Genomic DNA, 17,318 nt, shown 5'->3' with positions numbered 1-17,318 from the left:
ACGCATCAGATTTAAAAGTATGCATTCTAGCTCCATGGTGATCTTTCTGTAAACTGAGGCGATTCTTCCGATCTTCGCTTAACCCAGTCTGTATATGTTTTGTCTATATCTCTTTTCGATTTTGAAACGCTTTCTCTAACAGAACTTGGAAAGTGGTTACTGCAAAATCGTGAGCGTGTCGACTTCACTTTACATGCGAAACTTTTTGTGTTCTTTCTGCTCTTCCTGATGTTGTAACATGAGCTTCTACTAGGAGTTCAGTTCATCCACTTCCTTCAATTCATGTACCTATTGGAGATAAAACAGCCATTTCTATATGTGAAGACCACCTAACATGAACAACATTTTATCTTCGCCATACTCATTCAGCATAGCCCACTGAATAGATTTTAGCAGGTGTAGATGGGATCTAGATTACAAACATTCTATTCATTAAATATTTTACTTTTTCAAAAGCACATGAAAGAAATGATTGCAAGCTATGTTAGTATCTTTAGGTCACATGAACCAAATGAAGGAGAAAAATTTATTCTAAAAAATATTGCGAGTTTTAAATACGTTTTGTTTATTTTAAAGGACATAAAGGAATGAATACAAGCTATGTATATATATATATATATATATATATATATATATATATATATATATATATATATATATATATATATATATATATATATATATATATATATATATATATATATATATATATAATACGATAATTTTAATGCTAGATGGAACCAACAATTGAAGTTATCGATTTCAAACCGTGTAATAGAATTATATGACTCACCTTAATTTGATATTATTTGCTACAGCATTAATCAGTCAATTATTCAGTTATTGAAAATTATATATGAATAATAAACATATCACTATGGAATTAATTATTGCTGAGAACAGCAGAACTGGAAAGAAACGAGCTAGGCGGACTACAATCCAAAGTTACAGCTTGTTGGCGGGAAAAAAATCGAGTAGTTCTGTTTTTTGCCGCTAGACGGCAAACGTTCGCACTTGCAGGAGAAGTGAATTATTGTGTGACAATACATATATGTATTTAATCCGATAAGGAATTTTTAATTAAAAGTTTCAGAGCGGGTTAGATGAGGTGAAACAGTTGGAACAGTTCAATGAGAATGCACCCCCCTCCAGCCTCATGTAGTTACGTTTTTGCAGTGAAATTTTTAAAACTATTTACTAAGGGGGGGGGGAGAACAAATGCATATTTTTATAGTTTATTTTAGAGCTTTTATTTAGTGTACCTATTTTTTACGGAAGAATGATTTCTAATGGCGTTTTGAGCAGTTAAACGAAACTTTTCGCTTTTTCATGACGGCCATTTTGATGACCGAAATTTTAATAACTCTAAAACTACTTATCTTAAGAGGAAACATCAATATCTGTTAAATAGATCTTTTAAAGCTCTTTCAGATGATACACATTCATATCACAATATACAGATCTATAATGTAGTTCTAAGCAGTCAAACGTACGTACTCACCTTTCCAGACGGCCATTTTGATGACGTTAATTGTAATAACTCTTAAACAATTAGTGATAGGAAAAAAATCCAATCACTATTATATAGCTCTTTTAAAGCGCTTTTAAATGATATACTTTAATATCGCAATATTAAGATCCATAATAGAGTTTTAAGCAGTTAAACTAACGTACTTCTCTTAATAAGGCGGCCATTTTGATGACGTCATCACAGGGGGTTCATGACCTCTGATCAAATGCCTCCCAGCGGATTTTTGTTCTTAGATATGTACATAAGCATTGTGCAAAATTTCAGACTGGTATCCGGAAGTGAAATGTTTTGGGTATTTTTGTCAAACTCCACGGACTATAGCATATACTGCAGTACACATTTATAAACATAAAATGAGAAAGATGCAGCAAATACAAGTGTTACACAGAATTTAAAATCTATTATTTCGTAATGTGCCTGGTAGACAGCATTAAGAAATAAATTGAATACTTAATTTAAACAAAATATAAAAGAAATTCGTGCTGCAGAAATGGATTTTTCGTATGCATGGCTTTAAAATATATAGTCCAACTAAAAAAACCTCCTAAATTTTCTTTTTTAAGATACAAAATAAAAGATGGTACATATTTTCCTGTCCATCACAATGCATTATTTTTCAGACAATAAAGCTGACTTATATAATGCTTTTATTTCATTTAAGTATCTCTTGTCACTAAGATGCAGGCTTCATTAATTTTTATTACTCCTTTTATCTTTACAAGTCAAAAGGTTTTCTTTTGAGTTGAAAACTTCAAAGCTTCCAAGAAAAATCTTAATGCGTATAGCACTTCTTTTGCAAATGTATATTTAATGACCCGGATAATTTTCATACGCATTTAAGACAACAGTCTCTGATTTTCTGCGCCAGAATTATGAGACGAATGTAATTACTTTTCATTTTTTGCTATTGAGTTAAAAAAGAAAAGTGAGTATCACATTTTCTAAATACGTAAAAGAAATACATTGCGTTTCTTAACTGGAAATTTGCGTAAGAAGAATTTATTAAAGGTTGCGCTGCATGTATGAACAACAAAAAACAGATGATAATGGCAAGTTTCGGTTTTGCTAAGTAAACATAAAGTCTATTTTTGCATAATGTGCAATGCTAATGTATTTTAAAATATATAATATTCATAAAAATACTACTAAATTAAAAATAAAATTATACTATAAGCAAAGACCTGACAACTCCAAACCTCCAGAGCCTACAGTTTCATCCGCATATTGAGATCATCCAACAGCAACCAATGATTAAGCTGCAATTATAATTTTGTTATTTCGACTTCTACTGTTGACTCTTCAGTTTTTAACTATTTACTTGATGCTTTTTTTGGTATTTTGTGTGAATTTCAGCCACAGATTCTATGTAAAATATTTTTATTCGCGATTAGTACTCCTATCCCTCAAACTTGGTAATAATTTACTTAGCCCCGTATTACGTTAACATTATTAATGCCCGTTTACTAGCATTTAAAAGAATCCAACTGTCTTGTGCATGTTTTTCTTCACTATGGACTACAGTGTTTACTCGAGTAACTTGCCACTTTTTTTTCTGAATTGAAAAACTAAAAGCCAAGTGGGACCATTTTCCAGAAATTTATTTCTGACAGTTTTGATATAGGAGATTTTTTATTCTTTTTCAAAATTGTTGGGAAAAATATTTCAACTTGCCGATTGGTATTATTTGAGGTTTTTTCAATTACGAAAAAAAAATCTAAAATAAATCGAAACAACTCTTTCAGTTATGGGCATCATTGTCTGATGGATGCGTCGCTCTAAATTTTTGTCCTTCATTTTTATCCAAAACGTATTAAATGCCTGTCTTAAAAGCAAAAGAAAGAAAACCAGCTGAAATATAACTTGCTATTAAAATCCAGTTTTCTTTAATGAAGTTGCATGTTATATGCAAAGTGGATGGCCTGCTCGATTTTTAAAAAATGTCTCAAGTATCGTCAACTGTATTAACGCTGACCCAACAAACGAAAAAAGAGACTGTCTATACTGTATTACATACTGTGTTATATACTGTATTACATTTTGTGACACAGGAGGATTATTATCAGTTATTCGCTTCTAGAGCCTAATGGGTGATAGTACTGGCTTGACTTACTGGTGGCACTGATTGACTTTTCGTTTTTTTGAAACAATGTTACCTGATAGAGCTAAAGTCCTAGATCATAGCTTAAGTAGCGAAATGTCCACCATCTTAGGGCTAAATGCCGCATTTCTGCTGGGGTGAAATAGAACGTTTTGGTTCTTGATTGTGGTTCTTCATGATTGTGGATTAACATAGGGTTAATAAGAAACCGCAGTTAAGGGGTTACAGTACCTCAAAAATGATGAAACGATCAAAAAAAATTTTATCGCTTATTTCAAAACTAAAAACTATTCTGAACACATGGGAATAGTTTCATTGCTTTAGTTCAAATATTTAAAAAGTTATGCGTATTTTTAGGCCATGCTCGCTATGTGTTCTTATGCAAAAGAAAAACTTTAAATTGCATTTTCTCGATGATGGTTTTTTTGTGTTTTCATGTCATTAGAATCCCTAAGGATTTTTTTCTTCTATAATCACAGAAAATTTTCTAATAAACTCATAAGCAAACGAATGCACAGATTTTTAGAGCTGATTATAGTGATCGTTTAGCAAAAAACTTTTTTTTAATTAGTGCAAAAATAAAAAAGCCTTAGGGATTTTAAAACATTGAAATTTCGATCAATTTTTTGAATTTTTAAAAAAAGTAGGCGATATTTTTAAATTTTGAAAATAAATCATTGATTAAAAAATAAGTATGCATGTTATGGTTTCAAAAAAATATAAAATTTACTTAAATTAAAAAAAAAATGTTTGAAAGGTACTGTACCCCTTAAGAAGCAAAACATGCTACTTCACCAGAGTAGACATAGGAAGAAAGCACCGTTTAGTCCCAAGATGGCGGGCGTGCCACTACTTATTTTACGCTTTAGAGTTTTAGCTAGAGTCAAAGTAACATAAATTAACGAAAAACATCTGTTGTTGTTTTTTCTACGCCAGTAAACACGGTTAAATAAAGTGAAAATAAAAAGCTTTATTCCATGCAGTGAAAATTGTATTTCATTGATACCTTTTACTTTTCAGATAGTAAAAATGATGATTGCTGTTGTTGTAATTTTTGCGGTTTGCTGGCTACCTTACCACGTTTATTTCTTGGTAGCCCATCATTTGCCATACATAACAAGTCAACCCTACGTTCAACATATCTATTTGTCTATATACTGGCTGGCCATGTCTAATGCTTGCTACAACCCATTTATTTATTGTTGGATGAACAGCAGGTAACTGATAGCTCTTAAATTGCTTTTTGTCTCATGAATTTTGATTTCTTTTAAATTTACGAAAAGAAACTGATGTAGTGAACACCATTGTAATCATTATTGATTTATAAAAGATTTCAAATTACTGTTTTGATATTTGATCAGAGATATTGTTCATACTCAGTATCATCGTTCTAATTTAAATATCGAGTGGATTGCGAAAAACTTCTGATAATTTATTGCTTGCAACTTCTTACCTAAAAATCAATTTGAAGAAAAAACAACAATCACACTCGTCTTTATTATAAAATATTTCTTTGTAAATGAGCTATATTATAATCCAAAGTGTTTTGCTAATATACAGGGTGTCCGGAAAGTCCTTGATATATTTTTATGAAAAATCACAGAAATGCAACAAATTGTCGTATAATACAGGGCTGTGGAGTCGGAAGGAAAATGGCCGACCCTGACTCCGGGATTTCGAAACTTCTGACTCCGACTCCAACTCCGACTCCGACTTTTTTATTTATTTATTTTATTCTTTTCAATTCACCCTCCCCCGTCATCAGAAGGGGGGAAGATCTCTATACAGAGATTGAAATATAACTTCTTTTTTATGAAATTTAAGCGTTGTACTTTATTGTAAACCAAAGATGCATACAACGTCAGAATTAAATATGAAAATCAAATTTTTCCAGTAATTATGATTTTAAAATTCAGATCACATAATCATCCCATTGTTCAAAAAAATGAAAAGGTTAAAAATGCTCCTCATTAAGTTTTAACAAAAAGATGTTGATAAAATCATGTACTTTTCAGTTTTGAAAGTTGTAACTCCTGAGGAAAAAAATCAATTTTCTTGCGAAGTCAAAAAACCTTTCTTGAGTGGGGCGGTCCGCTCCGGCAGAGACCCATCTAGTGGGTCACACCTCAAGTTAAGTTCAGAGTTAATAAAAAATATATATACTTTAATTGAGCAAAATTCTCCAAAAAATCTGAAATTTTATTTCATCTATAAAATTTCAACGAAAATTGGGCACTATACTTGTATTGCGGGGAGCTATGGGATACATGTACGCTTGAATCAAATTTTACCGAAAATGCGGCAGTATACAGCTTTGTACAAGTGGCTTTTATTTTTCCTATAATTTTTCTTCGCTCATATTTTAATTTTAACTGTCTGCTTTAGAATTAACCTTAATATGAAGATTTTAAGATTGGAAGCATTTATTGAGTGTTGTAACCAGGAAATCATATACTTATTTTATTTCATTCTTTTCAGTGAGAATCATGCTTGTAGATATTGTCTTTAGATTTAAAAAACAGATATATTTTATCATATCTTTAGGATTTTCGTTTTCGCGCGCCAACACTTATTTGAATTTACAGAACACCCTAAGTTTCCTCCCGAGCTACGAACCCAGACTTGCTCAATTACAAATTGTATTGTACGCCTTTTACAAATTTATAACTGAGATCGAAGTGAAAAAAAAGTTATTACTTTTGTTTAAAAGTGATTACCATAAAATGTTAGGTAGCAAAACCGTTTACTGACGATAGAATCGACTATTGCAGAAAGGGCATAAATCGCTTTTTTTTTTTTTTTTTTTCAAAATTGAGTTAGCTGTGGTTTTCCTATATTTGTATGTAGAGGCATCGACTAGTGTATCAGGGAAGTCATTCCTTGTACAACAAAGCACTTTATTTTGGGGTCACATTTTTGTGTAGTGCAGAAAGAGCATAAGTCTTGACGTATGCCCTTTCTGCACTAAACCCGAAGGGAGAAATAGTAAGAAGCAAAGGCAAGAACATAGAAGAACTAGATTTTTTGGCGGAATGCCGTAAAAACAAATGACTCCTTTGATCTAACATAATTTCGCTAATGGTAGGTGGGTCAGTTCGGGGGATTAGGGGGGGATTTGAAATCACGGAATCGGAACGAAATTCGCTTATTTCTCACGGGTTTTATTGACATCACTCTAGGAGCTGCGAAAAAACTGTATGCTTTCAGCAAGATATGCGCTGGTCAAAATAAAAACAACACTGCAGGAGACTTTTTCTAGAAATAACACTCCGTCAAAGTACAACATATTCTGTGTGTTATTCCTCATTTTTCTCTTCAAGTCAATGTGGTTTTTCTTTCTTCTTTTTCTTCTGATTTTGCTACGATCGACTACTTTGGCTTAATCTTCTTTGATAATTGTTCCCATACATTTTGAAACAGCATATATAACAATTGACGCTGATCTATCTGACAGGGGCGGATACAGGCTAACACATTACCCACTAGGCAGAGGGAGTCATGATGAAAATGCCACCCCCCCCCCCCACCCAAACGAACCTATGGTCTTGGATACGAAAGGTTTCGGAAGCTGCTTAGGCGTCAATAAAAATCACCAGATGAGCCAGGAACAGGAATAAGGCACTTAGTAGGGCATAAACGTTAGTAGTTAATCTCATAAGCAATGAGAAGAACCAAACACAAATTATTTATGTGCCAAAAAAAAAAATTTCACTACACTCTTTCAACTGCTACTTTTTGAGCAATCACTAATTGCTTATTGTTTTCATTTGTCCTTTGAATGACGTTCCTGTGATTTTATTTTTCCCCCGCCATCCTCTGTAGCACTATCGTCGACCGCACCCTCCCGATGCTGCTCCTCTAGCGAAAACCGTCTCCAGGTTGCGTCCATATCCTACACATACACGTGTGCCTATACACATAAAAGCCTACACACTGTTGCATACATATATACACACACACGCCAAGATACACATATACGAACGCCTACACACACGCCTGCGCACATACACACAAACGCCCGCGCGCACACACACACACGCCTACATATACACATACCAATGCCTACACACACCCTTCGCACGTACACACAAACGCGTGAGTACACAAACACACACTCGCACGCCTACATACACACATGCACGCGTCTACATACACACACATGCACACGTCTACAAACACACACACATGCACACGTCTACATACACACACACATGCACACGTCTACATACACACACACACGCACATGCCTACACAGACACACACGCCTACATACACACACACTGATTGCGAAAAACATAATTTGAATTTAAAATGCCAAAAATGCAAATTTTCTTTATATATATATTTTTTTGAATTATTAATACTCAACTAGTGTGGTTTCCAGGTTTATAAACGGTAGTTGATTTTAAAAATGCTTCATTTTCATGTGATTTATTTACTTTGTTTCATTTATCTTCCTCAGGTTTCGCCAAGGATTCAAAAATGTATTTTGCTGTTGCAAATGGAAGGAGGAAAAAATAGCACCACTGGAAAAAAGGAATTTCACTTCACATACAATGGCAAACGAAAAGGTTGCAATGGCAACCATTACAGAATCTCTCAGTAGTAGCAATCCTGCTCTCTACAACAGATGCGTTCGATTAGAAAGAATGTGACAATATTTTTGAACTTCAAACTCCGTTAAAAACATTCCAATGAAAATGGAGGGGGGGGGGGATCCATCATAAATCATGCTCCACTGATCAATCATGAAGGAATTAAGACTTTGATTAAAGATGAGTGATTATGTAGTGTATTAAAATATCAGGCACAAGGAAATACAATATCCGAGCGGTATATTAACTGGCTAATCAGTAGGGCACATGCAGAAATATGTGACGAATCAAACTTTATGTGATACCCGATCGGCAATCCTTTCGATAAAATTCCAACTGGTACACACTTCTACCATGAATCTTTCAGAAGTGATGAGACAACCCCCAATTGAACACCTTGTGGGGTTTCATTCTGAGCATGGACTTTGTGGAGCTGTTAATGTCACCATCATAACTTTTAGAGCAGAAGAACTGCAAAAAGAACTGCTTTTAATCACCATTAACAGACGGTTTTAAGAGAAAATGGTATCATTCCATTTGATAACCATTCCTGATACGATGCTCATTTTTTTCAGAATTTGTAACGATGTCTTGAGAGTCTATCGTCGAGAGCAAAAGAGATGCTTTTCCGTAGAAACTGTAATTGTAAATACATAACAATTGTGAATTCAATCAACAAATTTACAGAAATATACATATGTATACATTAAAAATAGATCATTATTAGTGACTTTCATTTGGTAAGTATGGGAGACTGGGGACAGTTGAACCATTTTCGACAAAATCGCTCTCTGTTACTGTATTTTGGTAACAGCATGTTTGATAGTATGCCCCAAGAAGACCTAGGTTACCAAGCTGCAAATGTTGAGCATTTTTTCAGATAATTTTTATTACAAAACTGTCTAGAAAGTTCCTAGCGTTTCTCAAAACATTCTTTGACAAAAGTACCGGTAAAATTTCGAAGCAAAATTCGCAAAACCGGTATTTTCTCTCAAACTCTGACAAAAAGAGCTTATTGGGTAGTAAAATATTACTAAATCATTTAATAGTAACATTATTACTAACTTTTTTGTGTACAATTGCGTTTTAACCTTTAGGAAAAGCACAAAATAATTTTTTTTTTTTCATGTAATTGCGAAGTCTAATTCACTTTAATCTTTAAAAAAAAAAAAAAATTGCGAGACATAACGAGTGACAAATTTAAAAACATTCCAGTGTTTCCGAGTTCAAAGACAAAACTACATGTTCTAAATCTCAGAAATATGGAGTTAACGTTTAAGGTGTATAAATTTATAGCTTCATTATTTTTTTAATCAGAAAAGTCTTAATGTGCGCAAGTAAACATCTTAAGATTGGTCAAAGTTTTCTGTGAACCAGTGACGGTCCACCGGACTAGCCGGTGAGAAGTCCAGATCTAGAAGCAATTTGAAACATCAGAGAAACTTTCAAACCGATACCATGTTATATAAATAGTGACTGAGGTCAGTTGCGGCACTACTAGATTAATAATGAGAATCATAATATTACATAATTATTTAATACAGAAACATTGCGGACAGTGGTCTTTTATCGATATTATTAAAGAAATAATTACACTTAGTCGAACTTCGTTATAGCCATTTTTCTTACGTAAAAACATAGTAGTTACAACTTGTATAGTTTTGGTTTCAACCTCATCGCCATAATTAGTTACTTTTGTATGAAGAAGCAAAATAATACTTTTGGTGCTCGCATACTAAACCGTGGATCCGAACAATAGCAGTTATGTTCCAACATGAAAGATGCTTCTGTTTTTTAGCAATTCTTACACTATCGATGAGTCTCCCCTATTCTATCTAAAACACAAGAGCTAATGAATTCAATGACTGTATCCCGTTAAAACCACTGATGTGGTTTACAGAATGGGAAAACGGAGGATTAAAATTATACGTGTATAGTTTATGCGTGTGTTCGTTATGTATGCACTAGGACAACCAGAATATTCTGCAAGAATGTCATTTCATCCATAAAAATCGCATGTCTATTAACATACTGGAATTGTAAATATGGCTTAAAATTATGGGGAAGAGGCGGTTAGCCCCTGCTTCTCTCTGCTCCACTTTGTGTGTGTATATGTATGTATCTTTCTGTACGTTTCTGTCTTTGTGTGTGCTATTAAGTGAACTTCTCACTCCCTTAAACCATTTTCGCTAAGCCACTGGATTCAAGTACGAATAATATACAGTAATAGCTTTATAATCAGCTTTGTGTACATGATATTGTTAATGCTATCATGTTCGATTTAGAAACATAATCCGTAAAAGCATTTGAAGCAATAAATGCTACAAAACCACATATCTATTTTGTCTATCTGCTTGAAGAGTCAAAAATACTCGTGCTGTTGAGGAAGGTTTAATCTGAAAAAAATAATGATTGGCTACACATGAACTTGAAAAATTTTACTACTTCACACACAAAAAGGCTTTTAAGCATAGAAATTTCCAACAAATTATGGGTTTTTTCCTATTTTTAAGAAAAAAAAAACATTTGTCCTATTTTCAGAAAAGGTTTTGCTGGAAAGATACAGCATCTGCTGTACCGAAGAGTTTTACATTTACAGTGAAATCTGATTTTACGTTCCCCGAATCTACGTTTTTCTCGCATGTTACTTTTCTCATCAGGTCCCAGTTTTTCCGTGTATATTAAGAATGTTAATTCAAACCAAATAAAAAGTTTGTTATTTAGGAATTTCCCTCATTTTACGTTTTCCCTGGGAATTAAAAAAAAAGAAAGAAACGTTCTGAAATAAGTAATATGTTTCTTTTTATGCTTTTCAAAGCTAATTCACGCTGTTGGAAGTTAATCTATGAGAGCAGAAAAGCTACTACTTCATCCGTAGCCATTCTTATGGACTTCTTTTCTGCCGGTGAAGTTGAAAAAGAAGAAACTGAAACATAGCGCATCCATTCTTTTCAAAAGTGCATTAAAGAGCTTACAAATAGTAAAAGACTATTTTCTTTCTCATTAAGACTAGGAACAAAACTTGCAAGATATTTCAATTCTGGAAGATGCTGCATTTACTTTGAACTCGAAGACTAAGAAAACGATCTACTATTACGGACTATGCATTTTCAACTTAAACACCCAGAGTCGCAACTAAATGTGTTAAAATTATCTGAAATGGTATGTACAGTAATGATTTTTTTCGTAAAAATATAGATACCTTTTAAAACAGTCATAATTACTACCTGTAGTTTTTTTTTCTGTTTGATTTTTGCTTTTCCTGTACTTTACGTTTTTTCTCTCCAGTCCCTTGAGAAACACAAAATCGGGGTTTTTACTATAGTTAATACTGTACTGCTAGTTTAGTTTAATTGTTTCTTTTAGTTACACTAAAATGTTGTATTTAGAAGAGTTATGATGAGAAATATAAATAAAAATAAGTCTCTTGTGATGTTCAAAGTTAAAGACACAATACTATTTGTAAACAAATGTGACCAACATAATTAAGCGAAAAAACCTATGAAATGTTGTTGTTGCTCTGTGCCATCTAGGTTGGCAATTTGGGGTGCGCTGCTTCACTTTTCCAACTGTTCCGTAATTTGGTGTGAAGTCCGACTTCTACAGTACACACATGCCATACGGACCCGTTTATAGGGTAGGCAACCATTCAGAGCATAACAACACATTCACACAAAGAAAGGACAAGGACAGGAGAGAGAAAGTACATCCATGCCCGAGCCGGGATTCGAACACGGACCTTCCTGTCGCAGTCAGACTTCTCTGACCACTAGACAAGGCAGGCGGCAAACCTATGAAATAACTTCAGTTTATGGCGGAAAGTGTTAGCTTGGATTGATTTCGAAGTTTTGCTTTAAAAAAATGTTTTACTTGACAAAGGTTTTAGAATGAAATAAATATGGAGGATTTTTTTATGAGTTTCAAAACTTAAGGTAACTATTAGAATTTTATTTGATAATAGAAGTCGGATCTTAAATTATTCATTCACTTTAACACGTTTTCAGTTGCATGATAAAAATTTTAAAAGAAATTGTCTAAATTCATGGGTCTTTCTTCCTATACGCTCACATTTTCATCTTTCCAGCGTTATGTAAAGATAATAAAGAAGGTCCCTAATAGAAAAAGGAGTATTACGTTTATGAGAGCATAATTACTGTCAACAACGCGGATGAATTAATTACGTTACATATATTTTCTGCCTCATTAGTGATCTCAAATTTCTCACTAGTTTATAGCACATGTCACTTCGCTGTAAAAGACAAAAGTAGCGGTAGCTACCAGCCACAAGGCCTTTTAAATAAAAAATGGCACTTAAAAGACATCTCTTGGTCTCTATCTGATCTCTACTTCAAAAGTAAATGAATGACCTTTAAGTGTACAAAAGGCATTTAGTAGTTGGAAAAAACAATTCCATCAAAATCAAGAGGCGGCCTTAATGAACTAATGCGTTAAAAATACATTACTTACCATTGATTAATGTGTTTAGGATTACAAATTTCAGCAAATGGTAACGGTTAACCGTTCATCGCTTTGAAAAAAGGGTTGCAACTAATTCAAGAAAGCTGCTACTAATGAAATAGTCACAACCGACCTCTAGCAAGTCAAGAACTTCCCCAGTTTTGTCCCTTTCTTCATTGTAACCAATCTTTTCACTACGAAAGTTGTCTTTTTGAGATTGATAGGATCATAATAATAATAATAATAAAAATAATAATTGTAATAATAAAAATAGCTTTAATAATAACAATTATAATAATAATGATAATAATAATAGTAACAGCAACAAAAATAATAGTAACAACAGTAATAACAACCAAAACAATAATAATAATAACAATAGTAACAATAATTACAAAAACAACAACAACAATAATGCTTTATCGATCTTCCAACCGGTGGCAAAGATGTCCAATACAGAAGTAAATACAAAGAATTTTTAAAGAACGTAAAATAACAATGAACAAGAATACATTTCGGTCTCATCTTTATTGCTTTGGGAATTTTGAAAACGCAACGTGTTAACAGGGTTCCCTGTGGAAGGTCATGCAAGGGGACTGTGTGTGAACTTACAAGAAATTTCGTTACGCGACAAATTTCGCCAGACGATTCGAAAATTCGGAGGCAGTATAGCACAATGTTAGCACTTGCTTGCTTTTGGTACTTTTTTCTTTGCAAAAATATAAAACATTTTTTATCGAGCCATTAATGAATAAATTATTAAAAATGTCAAATTTTAATGACTCTAATCTGTCCCCCCCCCCCCCGCTTACAATTTTGCATATGGGCGTCCTTGATCGTATTTATGATTCGATAAAATTTGGAATTCAACTCTGTAAGTTGAAAATTCTCCCGAAAAAAAAATTAAGTTCGTGGGCCCTCGCGTGTTACGAGAGATCAAAATACATTTATATTATGTCAGACTAACAAGGTGTAAATACAACTCTTATGTGGACGTACTTTTATGTGATGAGTTTACAGGGCAGTAAATTATCTGCTATTCCCCACTATTTTTTTTTTTTTTAAATTCTTTCATCCTTTGAACCCGTTGACAATTCTGTGAAGAAATGGGGAAATGATCTTTAAAACTGCCGTTACTAATGCAAATCTGAAATTTTTTCGTTCTACTGAGCATTCTAAGATAATTATTAAAAACATCTTCTGAACGTCGATGCGTTTTCTAGTGTGATTTTGTGTCTAAATTTGCATAGCTGATTACTGTTGATTAAGACCGGAGAAAAAAATGAAAACACAACGTGAAACGCAATTTTTTTTTCCCCCGTCTCTCTCTCTCTACTCTATTTTACTGTCCGAACGAACATAGAATTTGAATTCCAAATGAAAGAAGTTATATTCAATCTCTAGATTGTACTCAGTACCATTTCAGCATCTTTTATTCTATGCTTTGACGAGAAGCAAAGCTTGAATAGTAAATATCCAGATGAAAAGACATCTCGAAGCTGTATTCAAATACTCATTGATCATTGAATCATTGTTGTTCATTTTGTGAAATAAAGAAAAAATATTTACTGGGGTTAGTCCTTTATTCTTTCTTTCATACTTTCTATAACGGACTCTGATAAAATGGGACTTGACTGCAAAGTAAAACACATTCTGTAGAAAATATTAGCGTATAAATCTTATTGTTGACTAGCATTTCCGTACCCGGCATTGCTCGGGTAATGGAATTAGCAAGGGTTAACAGTGTTTGGGGCACCTAGTTTCGAAAATCCCCTGTAATAATTACTTATTATCTATATTTTTTTTCTAATTTTGGAAGGATCCCGTGGTCCCTGGACTCCTTATGTATATGCCCTTGTACTTAACCGATCTTTAACTGTTATTAACGATCCTTTTAAAGTATTGATTATCTTTAAAAACACAGGCCATACACATTTTATTGTTATACCTATGTTTAAGCAAGAACTTCTTTGTATAACACATTTTTAGGTTGGTTTTTTTTTCTGGCGCTAAAATTATTAAGCTGCCTGATGAACAGACTCTGGAGCAAGCTACATAAAATTGGCCGTGTGAAAAAAAAACGTCTTCTTTAAATTGATCCCTGCTACTTTTAATGTCTGTCCTTGTGACTTATTAACGGTTATTGCAAAGCAAACTTTTACAGGAAACTGTACTCTTCTAAATTCAAAAGGATAGTCCGCCTATGATGATGTTCTTAAAAACTTCGTTTCTAGTTTTGAAAAAATGAAAGCAAAAGACAGAAACATTATTATTTGACTTGAGAAAAGCTTCGAAGAATCACGTGAGAAATAAAAACAATATCAAATTTAAAATTCGCTATCGACCAAAAGTTGAGATGAAGTACTGAATAATGATTTGAATGGAGAAAAGCCTCTTAAAATAAGGGATTTAAATTTCAATGACAGGTTTTAATTTCACAGAAATTAACGGGTTTTAATTAATTTCACCCGAACTAATTGGTATTTCGAAAAATCCTTTCTTGGTGGATACTTTCGTAATCATGTGGATATGCCTGCCAAATTTCAAGTCTGAGGCTTCAGCCGTATTGGCTGTGCGTTGATATATATATATATATATATATATATATATATATATATATATATATATATATATATATATATATATATATATATATATATATATATATATATATATATATATATATATATACCGGGTGATTATAAAAAAACTTTGCCAACATCTGCACTTCTAGCGTCCGTTCTATTTAACCGATCAAGATGATATTTCAAATATAGTTCTTTTGAGATATGCGCTCGAGATTCTGTGAATGGCAACACAGTGGCCCTCGCGGTTACAGTTACAGTGACAGAAACTCGAAGTTTTGGAATGGCAACGCCTACTTTTTACCATCGCAAAATGTTCAGCGCATGCGAAAACCCTAAATAGCGTTGAAACGGTACCGATATGTCTAAAAACGGACGTGTTCTGCAAACACAAAAAAGAGTTCTGAAAACCGGCCAATAAAACACGATCTGGGCGCACGCAATAAATTTGCATGTGACAGAGTCAAGAAACCAATCACAGAACCCCGGTCGCCAGATATTCAGCGTTGGAAACCTATAAAATACCAAGCGGGTATGCGAAGTCGTCATTCGGGAACTCGCACATGCTGACGATATGAGTCTTCCGAGGAAAGTTCGCGGTGAATTGACCAAACTCTATTACCAAAATGGGATGAACGCTGCGGAAGCCTTGCGTGTGTATCGCCGCAATCATCGACAACGACGCGGCCCATGTACTCTGCAAGCTCTGCGTGATTTAGTGCGGAAATTCGAAGATACAGGGTTGCACCTGTGACAAACAGCGCTCCGGACGGCCAACTGTTTCTGAGGACGTTGTCATGGAAGTGCACCATACAGTGACTACAGGACACACAGACACCGCAAGAGGCATAGCGCGCGTGTTGGATATTCCGAACTCAACGGTCCGCAAGCTCTTGCGCTCGGTACTTCACATGTTTCCCTATCGGTTCCAGCGCGTCCAGATGTTGGAGCCGGGTGACCCACAACAACGTCTGGACTTCGCAAATGAATTTTTGTTACGATATGATGCGGATAACGATTGGCCACTTCGCATACTATGGACGGACGAGGCGCATTTCACCTTAAATGGCAGCATTAACACAAAGAATTGTGTGCACTGGGGAGAGACGAATCCTCATGCTGTGGCGCCAGTACCATTATATGACGCCAAAGTGACTGCGTGGTGCGGCATTACAGCTACATTTGTTCTGGGCCCGTTCTTCTTTGAGGAAACGACCCCGACTGGCCTTGCAACATGTTCTGTAACGGGCCGTCGGTATGCAGCCATGCTGGAAAATTATGTCTTACCGGAGTTGCGTCGGCTGAATGCACTCAATGACATTGTTTGTATGCAAGATGGCGCACCTCCACATATAGCGAGGTCAGTTAAAAGGCTCCTGGATCAGCATTTTGGTGATCGCATCATCTCACGCCATTATCCTTTTCCGTGGCCTGCGCGATCCCCAGATCTGACACCTATGGATTTCTGGTTTTGGGGCTATCTCAAATCCAGAGTTTATCTGTGCAATCTTCAAACATTGTCGGACTTAAAGGATTCTATACGGCGTGAGATTGGAAACATCCCTCGTACCATGTTGCGTGCAGCGACATTGTCCACCGTCTCCCGCATGCAATACGTAATTGGCTGTGATGGCACTCATGTGGAAAATGTTTAAAATTAATAAAGATTTTTTTTTCTCTATGTGTTCTTATCATTGAGCAGTGTCTTGTCTCTGTCGTATGCATTATTCCTCCGTGCGCCTTGAAGAACTGTTTGTATGTGTATAACACGTCGGTTTTCGGAAATATCGGTACCGTTTCAACGCTATTTAGGGTTTTCGCATGTGCTGAACATTTTGCGATGGTAAAAAGTAGGCGTTGCCATTCGAAAACTTCGAGTTTCTATCACTGTAACTGTAACCGCGAGGGCCACTGTGTTGCCATTCACAGAATCTCGAGCGCATATCTCAAAAGAACTATATTTGAAATATCATCTTGATCGGTTAAATAGAACGGACGCTAGAAGTGCAGATGTTGGCAAAGTTTTTTTATAATCACCCGGTATATATCAA

The 17,318-nt window shown here is 34.5% G+C and overlaps 1 protein-coding gene across 1 annotated transcript in view; it reads left to right on the top strand.

Moving 5' to 3' along the window:
* Positions 1 to 8,933, top strand: part of LOC129225886 (tachykinin-like peptides receptor 99D) — a 148,954-nt gene extending 140,021 nt beyond the window's left edge. The window contains exons 4-5 of the mRNA XM_054860416.1: positions 4,650 to 4,846; positions 8,092 to 8,933. Of these exons, the coding sequence (XP_054716391.1) occupies positions 4,650 to 4,846; positions 8,092 to 8,284 (390 nt within the window). The 3' untranslated portion in view covers positions 8,285 to 8,933. The remainder of the gene's footprint in view (positions 1 to 4,649; positions 4,847 to 8,091) is intronic.
* Positions 8,934 to 17,318: the final 8,385 nt, after the last annotated feature.

This window comes from Uloborus diversus, chromosome 7 (genome assembly GCF_026930045.1).
Source record: "Uloborus diversus isolate 005 chromosome 7, Udiv.v.3.1, whole genome shotgun sequence".
NCBI classification, from domain to species: domain Eukaryota; kingdom Metazoa; phylum Arthropoda; class Arachnida; order Araneae; family Uloboridae; genus Uloborus; species Uloborus diversus.
This window is presented reverse-complemented; position numbering and strand designations above follow the sequence as displayed.